This window comes from Chanodichthys erythropterus, chromosome 13 (assembly GCF_024489055.1).
Source record: "Chanodichthys erythropterus isolate Z2021 chromosome 13, ASM2448905v1, whole genome shotgun sequence".
NCBI lineage: Eukaryota > Metazoa > Chordata > Actinopteri > Cypriniformes > Xenocyprididae > Chanodichthys > Chanodichthys erythropterus.
Window position 1 is genome coordinate 45194264 of NC_090233.1, and position 14938 is coordinate 45209201.

Sequence of the window (14938 nt, forward strand, 5' to 3'; positions counted from 1 at the left end):
CCATGGCATAACAAGCGACAGGGGATTCTATTTTTGAAGTGGTGTTTATTTCTGCAACATTGTGGATGACAGCTATAAGTAATTTTTTTTTTTTTTTTTTTTTTTTTTTTTAACCACTATTTAAATTGTTTAATTTGTGTTGAATATCATTTTTTGCGTTACTTCAATAGCCACAATGAAAGCGACAATGGATAATGGATTCAAATGGGTTAAAAACAACAAATGGATTCAAATTTTGAAAATTAAGGAAACAAGAACATTCAAATTGTGTATTTCATGCCTTTTTAATGAAATTGATTTTGTACTTATCCATTTCATTTTGATTGGGAGACAGCAGTGCACTTGCAGAGAGAGATGGCCACACACTCTTGTGAATGGTTGTGATTCATGGTATAAACAGAAAAATTGCCTGTTGCTGGAATCTTATAAAATTGTGTCTGGTTAGGACACAGTGTTATGTGGTTGTTTGTTTTTTTTGTTTTGTTTTTTGATTTGGGGCTACTGTTTTAGGATGAACCTCTGGTTGTGCATTACCAATGGAAATCCTGTGGGTTCTTTTTTTCTCTATATCTCCTTTTGGTATATATACATTTGATATTTTGAATAGAACATGACAAAGACAAAAATAGTAAGTAATTTCGCATATAATGTAATGTCATCATTTACTCACCCTCATGTCTTTCCAACCCTGTATGACTCTCTTTCTTCTGTGGAAAAAAATAAGATATTTAGAGAAATGCCTAGTGTTTTTTTTTTTTTATTATTTGTTTTTTGTTTCGTATCGTTTTGTTTTGTTTTGTTTTTTTGTCATACATTGGAAGTCAATGGTTATTACAACTTTTTGGTTATCAGCATTCTTCAAAATACTTTTTTGTGTCCCACATTTTTAGATCCAATGTGTGTTAATGTTTATTCTGGAGTAATGTTTTTTCGACCCATAGACTAAGGGAATTAGTGTATTTTTGCTTGTTGGAACAAACTAAAGTTTGAGTGATTGAAATGATTGTCTATAGTAATTGTCTATTACTAAGCTTAACTATGGAAGACAGAACATTCCTGTAATGAAATGGAACTATTGTTCTTCTTTCACAGATGCTATTCTTCATTCAAGATAGTGATGATGTCTATGGTCAATTTGGCTTTCATCCAAGAAAGAATCAAAGTATTCAGAGTCAGCCAGAGGGACGCTTCCTGTCACTTAGCTTCCTCCGAGAAGGGGGGACCACGGGAGAGGTACGACTTACCCTAACTGCCCTCTACATACCTGCCAGACCATTGGACCCCTCACGAGCCAGGGATGGGGTGCTGAATGGTACCAGCGTCAACAGTGTGCTGTTCAGTTCCGGTCAGTCACAAGCTCAACTCATCTTGCCCATTCGAAATGATGCCTTTCTGCAAAACGGGGCTCATTTCCTCATACAGGTAGGATATGTCATTTAAAGACCTTTTAACAATGTCAACATATGCATATACTGTTAAAATGTATAGCTTGAATTATTTGTGGTTAAAAGCATCTGTATAAATATAAATTACTTTAATTATGAAGCTGTTTATTTCATTTATTTTATTTTTTATTATTATTATTATTATTTTTTTTTTATTGTTTAAAGTAAATAAAATTTTCTCTGTGAAGCTTCTTTCATGTGTTTCTTAATAATTTAAGCCCGGCACCTAAAAGCATCAACTGTTTGTTGTTCATTAATTAGCAATATTGTGAGGATTGTGATTTTTTTTTTTTTTTTAGAAATTAATGCTTTTATTTAGCAAGGCTGTGTTAAATTGATCAAAAGTGATCAAAAGTGAGCAAGATTTCTAATTCAAATAAATGCTGTTCTTTTGAAATTTCTATTCATCAATGAATCGTATTTTTTTTTATCATAGTTTCTACAAAAAAAAAAAAAAAAAAAACGTTTCTTGAGCTTTAAAATCAGCATATTAGAATAGGATCGTGTGGCACTGAAGTGAAGTAATGGCTGCTGAAACTTTAGCCTTGCCACCACAGGATAATATTTAATTTAAAATAGATACAATATAAAACAGTTACATTTTAATACTATAACTTTTAATACTAAAAAGTTCAATTGCAATCTCACAATATGACTGTTTTACTGTATTTTTGATCAAATAAATGCAGCCTTTGTGAGCATAAGAGACTTCTTTCAAAAACCTTTTAAAAAATCTTACAGACACAAAACTTTTTAACAGTAGTGTGGCTTCTGGCTTGTTGCCTTGGAATCAGTGTTGACTTGTTGATTATGCAGAGAAGAGCCCTTGAAAGAGAGATAAAATGCTCTTATAGCATCTCAGAAGAGGATGACAAAGCATGTGAAGTGATTGTTTGTTTAATTCATAAAAATTACATTTACTAAAATAAGTTTCTGGTCTCTCCTTAGTTGGACAGTGTGCAGTTGGAGAACATCACCCCACCAATCCCATCTGTGAGTCCTCGTTTTGGAGGAGCTTTGAACATCTCCCTGATCATCACACCTGATATTGCTAACGGAGAGATTGGCTTTACCAGTAATCAGACAGTGGTGGCGCTGGAACCAGAAGCTTCAAACACCAGCTTGGTATACAAGACTCTCATGGACGATATTCTTTCTTTTTTTTCAAAATCCTGTTTTAATGCAGAAATATAATCATAGATTTTTGATGTGGTCTCAGACTTTTTGACCCTACTGTATACTTGGATGGAGAAAATATGGAAAAAAGTATTCTCTCTGATTTTAGATAACTCTTCAGCTGAGGCGAGATGGGACTGATGGTCAGGCAGTAGTCTTCTGGAGTCTGCGGCCCACTGGCGAGAACAGAGATGATGTCACTGCGGGTGACATTTCACCTTTCACTGGATCAGTCATGTTCCTCTCAGGACAAAGTGAAGCAGCGATTAACATCAGTGTAAATGCTGACAACATCCCAGAGATCAATGAGACCATCATTCTTACATTAGACAGGTCTGTTTTACTTGTCATAAAGACATCTAGACATTTTAAGGTGTGATTTAAATGTCCTAATACTTTTTTGGATCCACTATAGGCTACACACATATAGTATGTGCAGTTTTAATTTAATCAAAGTGTTTGTTTATTTTGTACTCATTGTGCCGGTACTGTCTTTGTCCACCCCCACTTTTCTTTCATAGGGTAGAAACCGCTCGTTTTGTAGTGTACTTTGGGTAAGTGTGTACTAGAGAGACTGTGCCTTATTGTGTGCTGTGAATCAACTCTTTATGTGGAAAAGTATCCACTCTGAACTTTCAGGGGCTTTGTCTTAATGTTTCGATGGGGGATGTCTCTTTTATTTGGGTGTGTGAAATGAATAGCAAGAGTGTGTTTGTATATGTTGGGGGTTACTGCACTTGCATGCAGGCAAACGCTGCTTGTACTCATTTAGCACCTCATTTACCAAGTTCCTTTATTCTCTCCTGTAAAAACATCGGTGTTTGTATGCATGCAGCACATCCTCTGAATGCGTTTGTTTGGAACACTTCTCCTGCAAGCTCTTTGTCAGCCATTTTACTAATTATCTGGAGCCTTCAGTGCTCAGACCAAGCCAAGCTCAGTTTATGCACAAGACCCCCGCTGAGGAGGGAAGATAGTGGGTTACGCTAAAACATGACTTGTCAAATCATCATAACCAAGAGGCCTTAGGCCAAGCATATTTAAGACGCTTTCAAATTCCAGTGAACACACTCATATACATCCAAAATACAAATGTCAAAATGTTTGTTATAGAATGGTATATTATAATACACAATCATGTTCTGTTTTAAGCAGTATGGGCATATTTATAAGACACATAAAATGCATAATATATTACAGTACATTTTTACAACTTTCTAATAATATTACATTACAGTGTCACTGATAATCACCATATTGTTGTACAGGACGAATGTGGACAATCAGATCCTGAAACCAGGTTTCACCAGCCGAGAAATTGTCATTTTGGAGAACGATGACCCTGGAGGAATATTTGAGTTTTCACAAGTCTCTAAAGGACCTTGGTTGATCAATGTAAGGCATTCAATCATTCATTCATTTGATTCATTCACCCACTCACACACCCACCCACCGACTCACTCATCCACCCACCCACTCACTCATCCACCCACCCACCCACCCACTCACTCACTCATCCACCCCCTCACTCACACACTCACTCACTCATTCACTCACTCACTCACTCATCCAACCACCTACTCACCACCCACTCAACACGTACTATATAATAGCAAAATTCAAAATAGTTTCAGATGGAGTTTAGCATATAACATTGCACGTCAGTTTCCGAAAGTAGCCTATTTCTTGGCAAGTACCTGTATATCTACTAATTGTATTATTCAACTATAATTTTGACCCTAACTTTTTTTTTTTTTGTGATTACTTGTAAAATTCAAACACAAATGTGACTTGATCGAATGATTTGTTGGCTGTGCAGGAGGGGGAGACAGTTGAACTGAGGGTGATCAGAGAACAGGGCCAGTTACTCAACCAACTCATAAGATATACAGTGATTCCTTCTGGAAATGCTCAGTTTTATGGTGCCACAGGGATCCTAGAATTCCAGCCAGGGGAGAGGGAAGTGATGGTGGCCCTAGTAGCCAAGCCTGACGGGATACCAGAGGTAAGTCTTCAGGACTAATGATTAGTGGTGACTAATGTTTATCATAATAATATAACTGACCTTGTGTTACGTAAGATGATCTACAAACTTCCTTACATTTCCCTTAATGTTAAGATATAACACTTCACATATTTTTGTCTGTTTTGTCTTCAGCTAGATGAGACGTTCTCAGTGGTCCTTAGCAGCCACAGCACGCCAGCTAGTCGCCTTGGTAACCTAAGGCAGGTCAACGTTACCGTGCGTAAAAGTGATGACCCATTTGGGGTCATTGAGTTTATTCAACCTGACCTAGTCTTCACCATCAATGAGAGTAAAGCCATGGATGTTCAGTCAGGTACAGAGATCTTTAAGCTACAGTTTAGGGTCACTTCACTTTCTTATCTTTTAGTTTCAGTTGTTTGTCATTTTAAAATAACATCTCATTATGATCTCTGATAGCATCCTACCGCATTGGGAGAAGCAGGGGTAGGTTTGGGAACGTGTCAGTCTTGTGGATTCTTGAGCCGACCCATTCAGGAGACATTAACCCAGTGCAGGGTGAGATCATCTTTGCTGAAGGGGAGTACCTCAAGAACCTGACCCTATTTTCTGTGCCAGATGAGGTAAGCTTCAGCAGTTGTCGATAATACTGTTTCTTGAGGACAAACTATATTTATATTACAAATTGATCATTTGTTTGATGCAGATCCCAGAGAAAATGGAAAATTTCACCATCACCCTTCTGAATACAACGGGTGGAGCAAGACTAGGAAGCAATCTCAGTGCAAGGTTAAGCATTCGTGAGAATGATGATCCAATATATTTTGCCGGTATGTTTGGGATTCATTATAATGTAAATATTTATTTGAAGACAAAAATGTTACACATGAGGCCCCTGCTGAAAAATCCAGCATTGCTGCTCACCACATAAGGTATGTTTCAGTTGCTGGTTTTCTGGTCACCAGCGCTGGAAGCGGGAATGCTAGTAGAGCAGCTACACTAGCTCAGATTTGCTTGAGAACAGAATGATTATGCTGGTTCACCAGCTAGACCAACACTATACCAGATTCAACTATCATAAACCTGCCTGGACCAACATGGAATTCCTGCTGATTTTATGCTGGACTTTTCAGCAGGGCACTCAGTCAAAAAAAAAAAAAAAAAAGTGAGATAAAGTTTGAAATAAGTAATAAAGTCACATTGTGGCATGTAAATTCATTGTGTGGGAAATAAAGCAACAATTGTGAGAAGTTTATATACAGTATATAAACAAATCCATACTTTTATTTAGCAAGGATGCATTAAAGGGGTAGTTCACCCGAAAATGAAAATTATCCCATCATTTACTCACCCTCTAGCCATCCTAGATGTATATGACTTTGTTTTTTCAGCCAAACACAATCAGTGTTATATTACAAAATTATGCAGGATCTTCCAAACTTTATAATAGGAGGGAATGGTGCGATTTTTTGAAGCCCAAAAAAGCACATCCATACATCATAAAAGTAATCCATACGGCTCCAGGGGGTTACTAATGGCCTTCTGAAGCAAAGCGATGTAAGAAAAATATCCATTATTATAACTTTATAAACTGTAATTACTAGCTTATGTAATACTTATGGTACTTACGGTAATGGCCGTCCACGCATTCATGAGAAAGTCGAGTTCTGGCGTGTGATGTAAGATGTAGCATACTGTAAGCTTAGGTGAGTCTAGACTCCTCTCGTGGTTCAAACAAATAAAGGTGGCAACAAACTCAAGCTCCTTCAAAATTTATATAAATATATATATATCTAATTTGTGACTGGTGCTTTGTTTTGCTCTATCTTCTTTGCTTCCACGTTCTTCAATATGTCTTGCATCAGGTTAGAGGTAACTCTTTGACTGGAAATAGACTTCTGTACAGCTGATACCAGAAGCCAGTTATTACAGTTTATAAAGTGATAAATATGGATATTTTTCCTACAAAAACACATAGCTTCGCTTCAGACCACCTTTATTAACCACCTGGAGCCACATGGGTTACTTTTATAATGGATTGATGCATTTTTTTCTTTTATTTTTTTTGAGCTTCAAAATGTTTTACCCTTCACTCCCATTACAAAGCTTGGAAGCCAGGATATGTTTTCAATATAACTATGATTGTGTTTGGCTGAAAGAAAAAAAAAAAGATGTATACAAAATAGCTTGAGGGTGAGTAAATTATGGGATAATTTTCATTTTGGGTGAACTATCCATTTAAATTGACCAAAAGTGACAAATGAATCAACTTTTTTTCTTGTATTCGCCAAAGAAAAAAATGTATTACAGTTTCCACAAAAAGTAATGAACAGCACAAGTTTCAACATTTATAATAGTAAGAAATGTTTTTTTTTGAGCACCAAATCAGCATATTAGAATGATTTCTAAAGGATCATGTGACACTGAAGACTGGATAAAATTGCAGCTGAAAATTTACAGGAATAAATTATTTATCCAACAGTTAAAATATAATATTATTTCACAATATTACTGTTTGTATTGTATATTGATCAAATAAATGCATCTTTAGTGAGCATAAGAAACTTCTTTCAAAAGCAAACAAACAAAAAAAATTAACGAAATTAAACTTTTAAACAGCATTTATTTATATATATATATATATATATATATATATATATATATATATATATATATGTATTATTATATATATATATATATATATATATATATATATATATTACTCCGAGGTGGAAACGGTCTTCCATAATAGACCCCTTTGCTAGTCCTGGTCATTGTTGTGGTATATATATATACTATATATTTGTTCACTGTATCAATATAAAATGCCATTTTGTTCTCATTTGTAATGTGTTTTGTAGAGCCTGTGGTTCAGAGAGTAAAAGAAGGGGGCGTGGCCAATTTCACCATTCTGCGAGCTGGTCTGGCTAATTTTATCACCACAGTGAAGTATCGTTTTGAGTACGGTGACACATCACCAGGTGACTTCACTCCACTGAGTAACGACTCAATGCTGGTCTTTGATTTTGGAGAATGGATGAAGAACATATCGGTTGCTGTGGTAGATGACGACCTACCAGAGACAGATGAACCATTCTACATAGTTCTCTTCAACGCCACGGGTTTGTCACATCCTCTTCAATAAGTTTTAATTAAACAGATATCCAGTGCATTGTATTTTAAAAACGTTTGGTCCCTTTCAACTTGTGTTGACATTTGGTTTGTGATACATTATTTTGGGTGCCAGTCCTATAAATCTCCATGTTTTAAGTGCACTGTCTATATTACTCAATTAGCTTTGTTAAATTCCCACTCTGAGAGACAAATCCTCAACTCTTCAACTATTCTGCAGAGCTAATAAATCCACCCCATTAAACATTTGTTTTGATTCACACAAAGCACTGTTGATTGGCCTTGACTCTCAAAAGCCCTCTCTAATCCCTGTATTGTGGCACACACACACACACACACACACACACACACACACATTGAAGGAAAAGGGTTGGGTGACTGTATAAAGTTAATTAAAGAGCCACTTGCCTGAGGGACTGTGTTCAGATGCATGCTGGGCGTTATTATGATATGAAGAGTTTTGAGTTTAATATGATTGATGTGGTTAGCTTGTACCAATTACAACAGTGTCTTATGTAGACTGATCATAAGAATAAATTACTTAAAAAAATAGATTTTTAATGACTTGCCCTGCTAATTCTTAAAGGTCCCATTTTTCTTGTTTTTTTTAAAGCTTTGATTGTGTTTATAGTGTGCAATATAACATGTGTTCATGTTTCGCTTGTAAAAAAACAGTATTTTTCACATAATTTACTTATCTGTATACTGCTGTTTCCACTGTCATAAAAACGAGCTAATAACTTCCTTGTTCTATGAAGTCCCTCCTTCAGAAATACGTAACGAGTTCTGATTGTGCCAGCGGTTCCTGTGTTGTGATTCGACAGCAGCTTAGTGCTCCTTGCCTGGAAAGGTCACGCCTCTTACCATAACATGGAGATGCATGCGCTCAGTGTTATTGTAAACATTTCTTTAATTTTGCCCTATCAATTTGAGCCGGAATCAGACCCGGTGATTGGACTGCGGGATGAAAATAACCGCGTTTCGACGACATGGCGACAAACACACTCTACAAACGCAACTCTTGTGTAGTCCTGTGGGTGGAGGTTAGTCAAAAAACTGTTTTAGTGACGTCATTAAAGAAGGAAGTAGAGGGATGTAGTCCAAACTGGCCGTTCGATGTAGGCGACTTCTGTTAAATAAAATATCTCGCTTGGCATTGAACTTTGAGCTTTAAAATTTTACAGATTTTATTTATACTCTAACAACAACATTAAGTTTGAAACATGGGATCACAAAGAACGGGACCTTTAAGGAAAAAGAGTTGCATTGCTGCCTATAAATAAAAGAAAGTATAAGAGTAATAATGTACTTGTATCCTATATTCATGTGTGTTTTTATATGGATCTTATCAGGTGATGCAGTGGTATATGGTCGACACACTGCTACAGTGGTGATTGAGGCCAATGATGATGCCAATGGAATATTCTCTCTGGATTCCACTCAGAAACCAGTGGAGGAGGGAAGAACCAATAACTTTTAGTGAGTCTCCAACCTCTAATATACAGTTGAACTAGATGTAAATTTAACAGCACAGGTTGATTTTGATTTAACATTGTCTTTTTTAAGTATTAGAATATAAGCAATCATGCTCTACTCTCTGTGAACTTATGTTTCCATTTTTGTGTCTCCAGTGTTTTTCGAGACAGAGGACACTTTGGCAATGTCACAATATACTGGCAGCTGTTTGCCAATGACACCCCCCTTGAACCTCACCAGGAGTTTCTGAACACATCTGGTTCTATAGTATTTCACACAGGGGAGAAGACAAAACCTATTGTTCTTGAAGCCATTTCTGACAAGCTCCCAGAGTTTAATGAGTTTTATGAGCTCAGACTTATGAACATCTCAGGTAAAGTCATTGTCTTGATGTCACTCATAAAAAGCAATCCATATGCTAGTCTACAGTCTTTCTCTTATAGAATCAAATGGACCACAAATATATTGATGACTTATCCTGCACTACACATATTGTTGTCCAATTAAATGCTCTCTAGATTGAGAATGTCCCTCCCCATAATACCACCTGAAACAAATAACTGGTTTTAGTTACATGACAGTCTTAAACCACAGACTCTCAGGAAACTAAGTAGCACAATGCGGTTCAAGACTGTGACGTAACTAACTAGTTAACGTAACTAAAACCAGTCAGTTAGTTAAAAAAGTTGGTGATGATCCTTTTGAAAAGTCCTGCCTAATGCACTTGCTCCATGAGGTTTTTTAAGTTCTAAGTTTGTGCTAATATATTACATTAGTTACATCCCTGCTGAAAACTCCAGCAAAAATCAGCATGAATTCCATGTTGGTCCGGGGCTAGTTTATGCCGGTTAGAGCTGGTATAGTACTGGTCTTGCTGGTGGACCAGCATAGTTATACAATTCTTAAAGGGTTAGTTCACCCAAAAATGAAAATTCTGTCATTGATTACTCACCCTCATGTCGTTCCAAACCCGTGAGACTTTTGTTCATCTTCAGAACACAAATGAAGATCTTTTTAAAATGAAATCTGAGAGCTTTCTGCACCTCCATTCATAGCCTACGCAACTATGAACTTTCAAGCCCCAGAAAGGTATTAAAGACATCATAAAAATAATCAATGTGACTCCAGTGGTTTAACTTCAAATTTTATGAAGCATCACAGGGGCTTTGTTAGCTCAAAAAACATAATTTACAAAATATTAATCTCCAACATGCATGAAAACAGAATTTTCATTTTTGGGTTTACTAACCCTTTAAGGAAAACTAAGCTAGTGCAGCTGGTTCAACCAGAAAACCAGCAACCAGCATGCAAAATATACCTAATGCTGGTGACCAACATCAAACAATGTTGTCTGTAGGTGGCTATCCTGGTGAAGGTGGAAAACTGGCAAAGAAAGACCTCAATGCATCCGTTCTCATTCCCTTCAATGATGACCCATTTGGAGTTTTCGCAATTGCCCCTGAGAGCCTGGAGCGTGAGGTAGCAGAGGATGTCTTATCAGTCAGTGACATGTTGGATGTCACATCCTTCACCATACTTCGACAGCAAGGCACCTTCGGAGATGTGCGTGTGGCCTGGGAAATCCTGTCAGGATCTTTTCCACATGGTCTGCCACCCATGGAAGACCTGATATTGATGGCCTCATTTCCTCAGGCTGTAGAGCTCCGTCCACATGCCAGGAGACGCCATGCAGGCACAGATGCATTCTTCTTCTCTGGACTTCCAGGAGCTTATGGGTCCATCAGTCCAGAAACTCATCTGCAGGTTCCACAGAACCTGGCTAACTTCACTCTGTCAGTCTGGCTGATGCCCAGGCCCAATACAGATGGGTTTATTGTTTCTAAAGGCAATGGGAATGGAACTATATATTATGGAGTTCAGGTCCAGACCAATGAGTCCCACGTTACTGTTATGCTTCATTACACAACCATAGGATCTAACAGCACACAGGTCGCACGAGCTACTTCAACAAAATTTGTAGAGGATAACACATGGGTTCATATCATCATTGCTGTAGAAGATGGAATCATTGAGTTTTATCTGGATGGGAGCCCAATCCCTGGGGGGATTAAGAGTCTAAAAGGAGAAGCCATTATAAATGGTGAGTAAACATTGTATTTATTTATTTATTCATTACAAATTAGGAAACCACCTCTGCCATATTTACTTCATTCAGAGTTCCTATCAAAGAGAAATTCATCATGCTTGTGTTGGTCAAGCAATGAGATGTTGTTCTTCATCCACTCTTGTGGCCCATATCTGATAAGAGCCTGGTGTGAGAGCCCTGTGCCATTGTTTAGTGCTTCACAGGAAGATATGCTTGACTGAACGCTGGGCCACTTCTGGACATTGTTAACAGCACATAAAGGCAGCCGGCATGCTGTCTGTAACTGAAAACAAAAGAGCCCCCACCAAGTCTTTCTTGACATCTCTTATGCCATCGTCACTCAAGTGAATGTACACATAAACTATGAGGAAATTTGAGATCGTCTCAGATTGTTAGCTTAACCGGTGATTACGGCCTTTGTTCAACGTTCTTGTTTGGGCTCTGTGAAGCATATTTCCTCAATTTGTACAGTTGTGTGCCTTTGAATGTCTCTCTGGTGGTCAGGAGGTTACTGCTTGAAGCTGGTGTAACCAATAAGGATGAACTCTACCCTTTTTATTCCAGTTTCACCGCTGTCACATCATAGAAAGAGTTCTTCCTAACCACCTGCTTATATAATGAATTATTTCAGCCCAGTAGGAAGGCTATGCCAATGGTGATTGGAAGGGACACATTTCACTGTTTTGTTAGCTGGGCCAGAGACTGTGTTTGCTTGAATACACTGCTTTAAATACAGTGCTGTTCCTTGGCATGTTCTTTTTTTAATCCTGCAACATAGATTATGTGCATTTATGATGCTACATGATTTTGTTTGGTTCATGCATTCTTATTAGTAATGCATACTGCTCATTCTAACCTTCTTAAGTATTAAAGGTGCCATCAAACGTTTTTTTTTACAAGATGTAATATAAGTCTAAGGTGTCCCCTGAATGTGTCTGTGAAGTTGCAGCTCAAAATACTCCATAGATTTTTTTTTTATTAATTTTTTTAACTGCCTATTTTGAGGCATAATTAGAAATGCTCAGATTCAGGCTGCGGCCCCTTTAATTGCTCGCGCTCTCCGCCCCCTCCCGAGCTCTCAACTCTATCACTGCATAAACAAAGTTCCCACAGCTAATATAACCCTCAAAATGGATCTTTACAAAGTGTTCGTCATGCAGCATGTCTAATCGCGTAAGTATGGTATTTATTTGGATGTTTACATTTGATTCTGAATGAGTTTGATATTGCTCCGTGGCTAAAGCTAACATTACACACCGTTGGAGAGATTTATAAAGAATGAAGTTGTGTTTATGCATTATACAGACTGCAACTGTTTAATAATGAAAATAGCTCTTTTCTCCGTGAATACAGTAAGAAACGATGGTAACTTTAACCACATTTAACAGTACATTAGCAACATACTAACAAAACATTTAGAAAGACAATTTACAAATATCACTAAAAAAATATCATGGTATCATGGATCATGTCAGTTATTATCGCTCCATCTGCCATTTTTCGCTGTTGTCCTTGCTTGCTTACCTAGTCTGATGATTCAGCTGTGCTGCTCCAGAGGTTAATACTGGCTGCCCTTGTGTAATGCCTTGATCATGGGCTGGTTACGTAACAGTCGGTGTTATGTTGAGATTCGCCTGTTCTTCGGAGGTCTTTTAAACAAATGAGATTTATATAAGAAGGAGGAAACAATGGAGTTTGAGACTAACTGTATGCCATTTCCATGTACTGAACTCTTTTTATTCAACTATGCCGAAGTAAATTCAATTTTCAATTCGATGGCACCTTTAAACTTTGGCAGATAACTCGTCCAGCACTGGTTATGCTACAGATAAGAGTGATTTTACTTATTACATTTCTTATTGAGGAAAGGTGTCAAAGTACTTATGAGTAAACAAACTTAAATTTGTTGCCTTTTAAAATTAAAAAAGCCTTACTTTAAAGTAGAACCCTGAGCCATATTTAGGGACCAAACTTTTTTGACTTTGATCTGTAAGTGGTTACCTAGCACTCAGAACACCTTAGCTACCACATATTAATGCCAACCACCTACAACCCTTTAGCATCATAGTCTGTGACAAGCATCTTCAGGAATCCACCCACCTGCAGCAACCTGGTAACATTCAAGCACAAGATATTCTGGGGTTTAAACAAACCATTCTGGTTGCAAGCCCAGATCTTTACCCACAAAGCCACACCACCCATTCTAACTCCTTACATTTAACTTCCTCCGTACAGATTCTGCACCTATTAGGATCGGTTCCAACCCAGATGGTGAACAGCGCTTCACTGGTCTTCTACAAGACCTCCGGCTGTACTCCAGCTGGCTCAACCGCTCTGAGATTCATGAGCTACACAACCAACCAGCCAAGACCGACCTCCACAACGTGTCAGGGTACCTGACATACAGACAGGAGGAGAAACTGAAGTCATTTTTAGTTGAAGTACGGGACGATCAAGAAGAGGAGGGTGAGGAGGTTTTCTACCTACAGCTGGTGGCTGTTCAAGGTGGAGCCCGTCTGCCCATGCCCAGACCTACCGCTGTTCTCAGAGTCATGAAGAGTGATAATGCCAATGGACTTTTTGGCTTTACCGGTTCCTGTATACCAGATGTAGGTGAAAAATAAGTCTTTCATATCATTATCCAGCTAATTTATGAATATAATATAATATAATATAATATACAAACCCGATTCCAAAAAAGTTGGGACACTGTACAAATTGTGAATAAAAACAGAATGCAATGATGCGGAAGTTTCAAATTTCAATATTTTATTCAGAATACAACATAGATGACATATCAAATGTTTAAACTGAGAAAATGTATCATTTTAAGGGAAAAATAAGTTGATTTAAAATTCCATGGCATCAACACATCTCAAAAAAGTTGAGACAAGGCCATGTTTACCACTGTGTGGCATCCCCTCTTCTTTTTATAACAGTCTGCAAACATCTGGGGACTGAGGAGACAAGTTGCTCAAGTTTAGGAATAGGAATGTTGTCCCATTCTTGTCTAATACAGGCTTCTAGTTGCTCAACTGTCTTAGGTCTTCTTTGTCGCATCTTCCCCTTTATGATGTACCAAATGTTTTCTATGGGTGAAAGATCTGGACTGCAGGCTGGCCATTTCAGTACCCGGATCCTTCTTCTACACAGCCATGATGTTGTAATTAATGCAGTATGTGGTCATTGTCATGCATTGTCATGATGGAAAATGCAAGGTCTTCCCTGAAAGAGACGACGTCTGGATGGGAGCATATGTTGTTCTAGAACTTGGATATACCTTTCAGCATTGATGGTGCCTTTCCAGATGTGTAAGCTGCCCATTCCACACGCACTCATGCAACCCCATACCATCAGAGATGCAGGCTTCTGAACTGAGATAACAACTTGGGTTGTCCTTGTCCTCTTTAGTCCGGATGACACGGCGTCCCAGTTTTCCAAAAAGAACTTCAAATATTGATTCGTCTAACCACAGAACAGTTTTCCACTTTGCCAAAGTCCATTTTAAATGAGCCAGAGAAAATGCCTGCGCTTCTGGATCATGTTTAGATATGGCTTCTTTTTTGACCTATAGAGTTTTAGCTGGCAACGGCGAATGGCACGGTGGACTGTGTTCAC

General features: G+C 37.8%; 1 protein-coding gene across 1 annotated transcript in view; it reads left to right on the forward strand.

Annotated features, from left to right (window-relative positions):
• The window catches only part of adgrv1 (adhesion G protein-coupled receptor V1), a 160220-nt gene that overhangs the window by 32132 nt on the left and 113150 nt on the right, over positions 1-14938 (forward strand). The window contains exons 9-21 of the mRNA XM_067406079.1: positions 1093-1422; positions 2394-2570; positions 2731-2954; positions 3890-4016; positions 4441-4626; positions 4780-4960; positions 5065-5228; positions 5312-5435; positions 7467-7727; positions 9090-9216; positions 9369-9586; positions 10571-11314; positions 13556-13929. Of these exons, the coding sequence (XP_067262180.1) occupies positions 1093-1422; positions 2394-2570; positions 2731-2954; positions 3890-4016; positions 4441-4626; positions 4780-4960; positions 5065-5228; positions 5312-5435; positions 7467-7727; positions 9090-9216; positions 9369-9586; positions 10571-11314; positions 13556-13929 (3237 nt within the window). The remainder of the gene's footprint in view (positions 1-1092; positions 1423-2393; positions 2571-2730; positions 2955-3889; positions 4017-4440; positions 4627-4779; positions 4961-5064; positions 5229-5311; positions 5436-7466; positions 7728-9089; positions 9217-9368; positions 9587-10570; positions 11315-13555; positions 13930-14938) is intronic.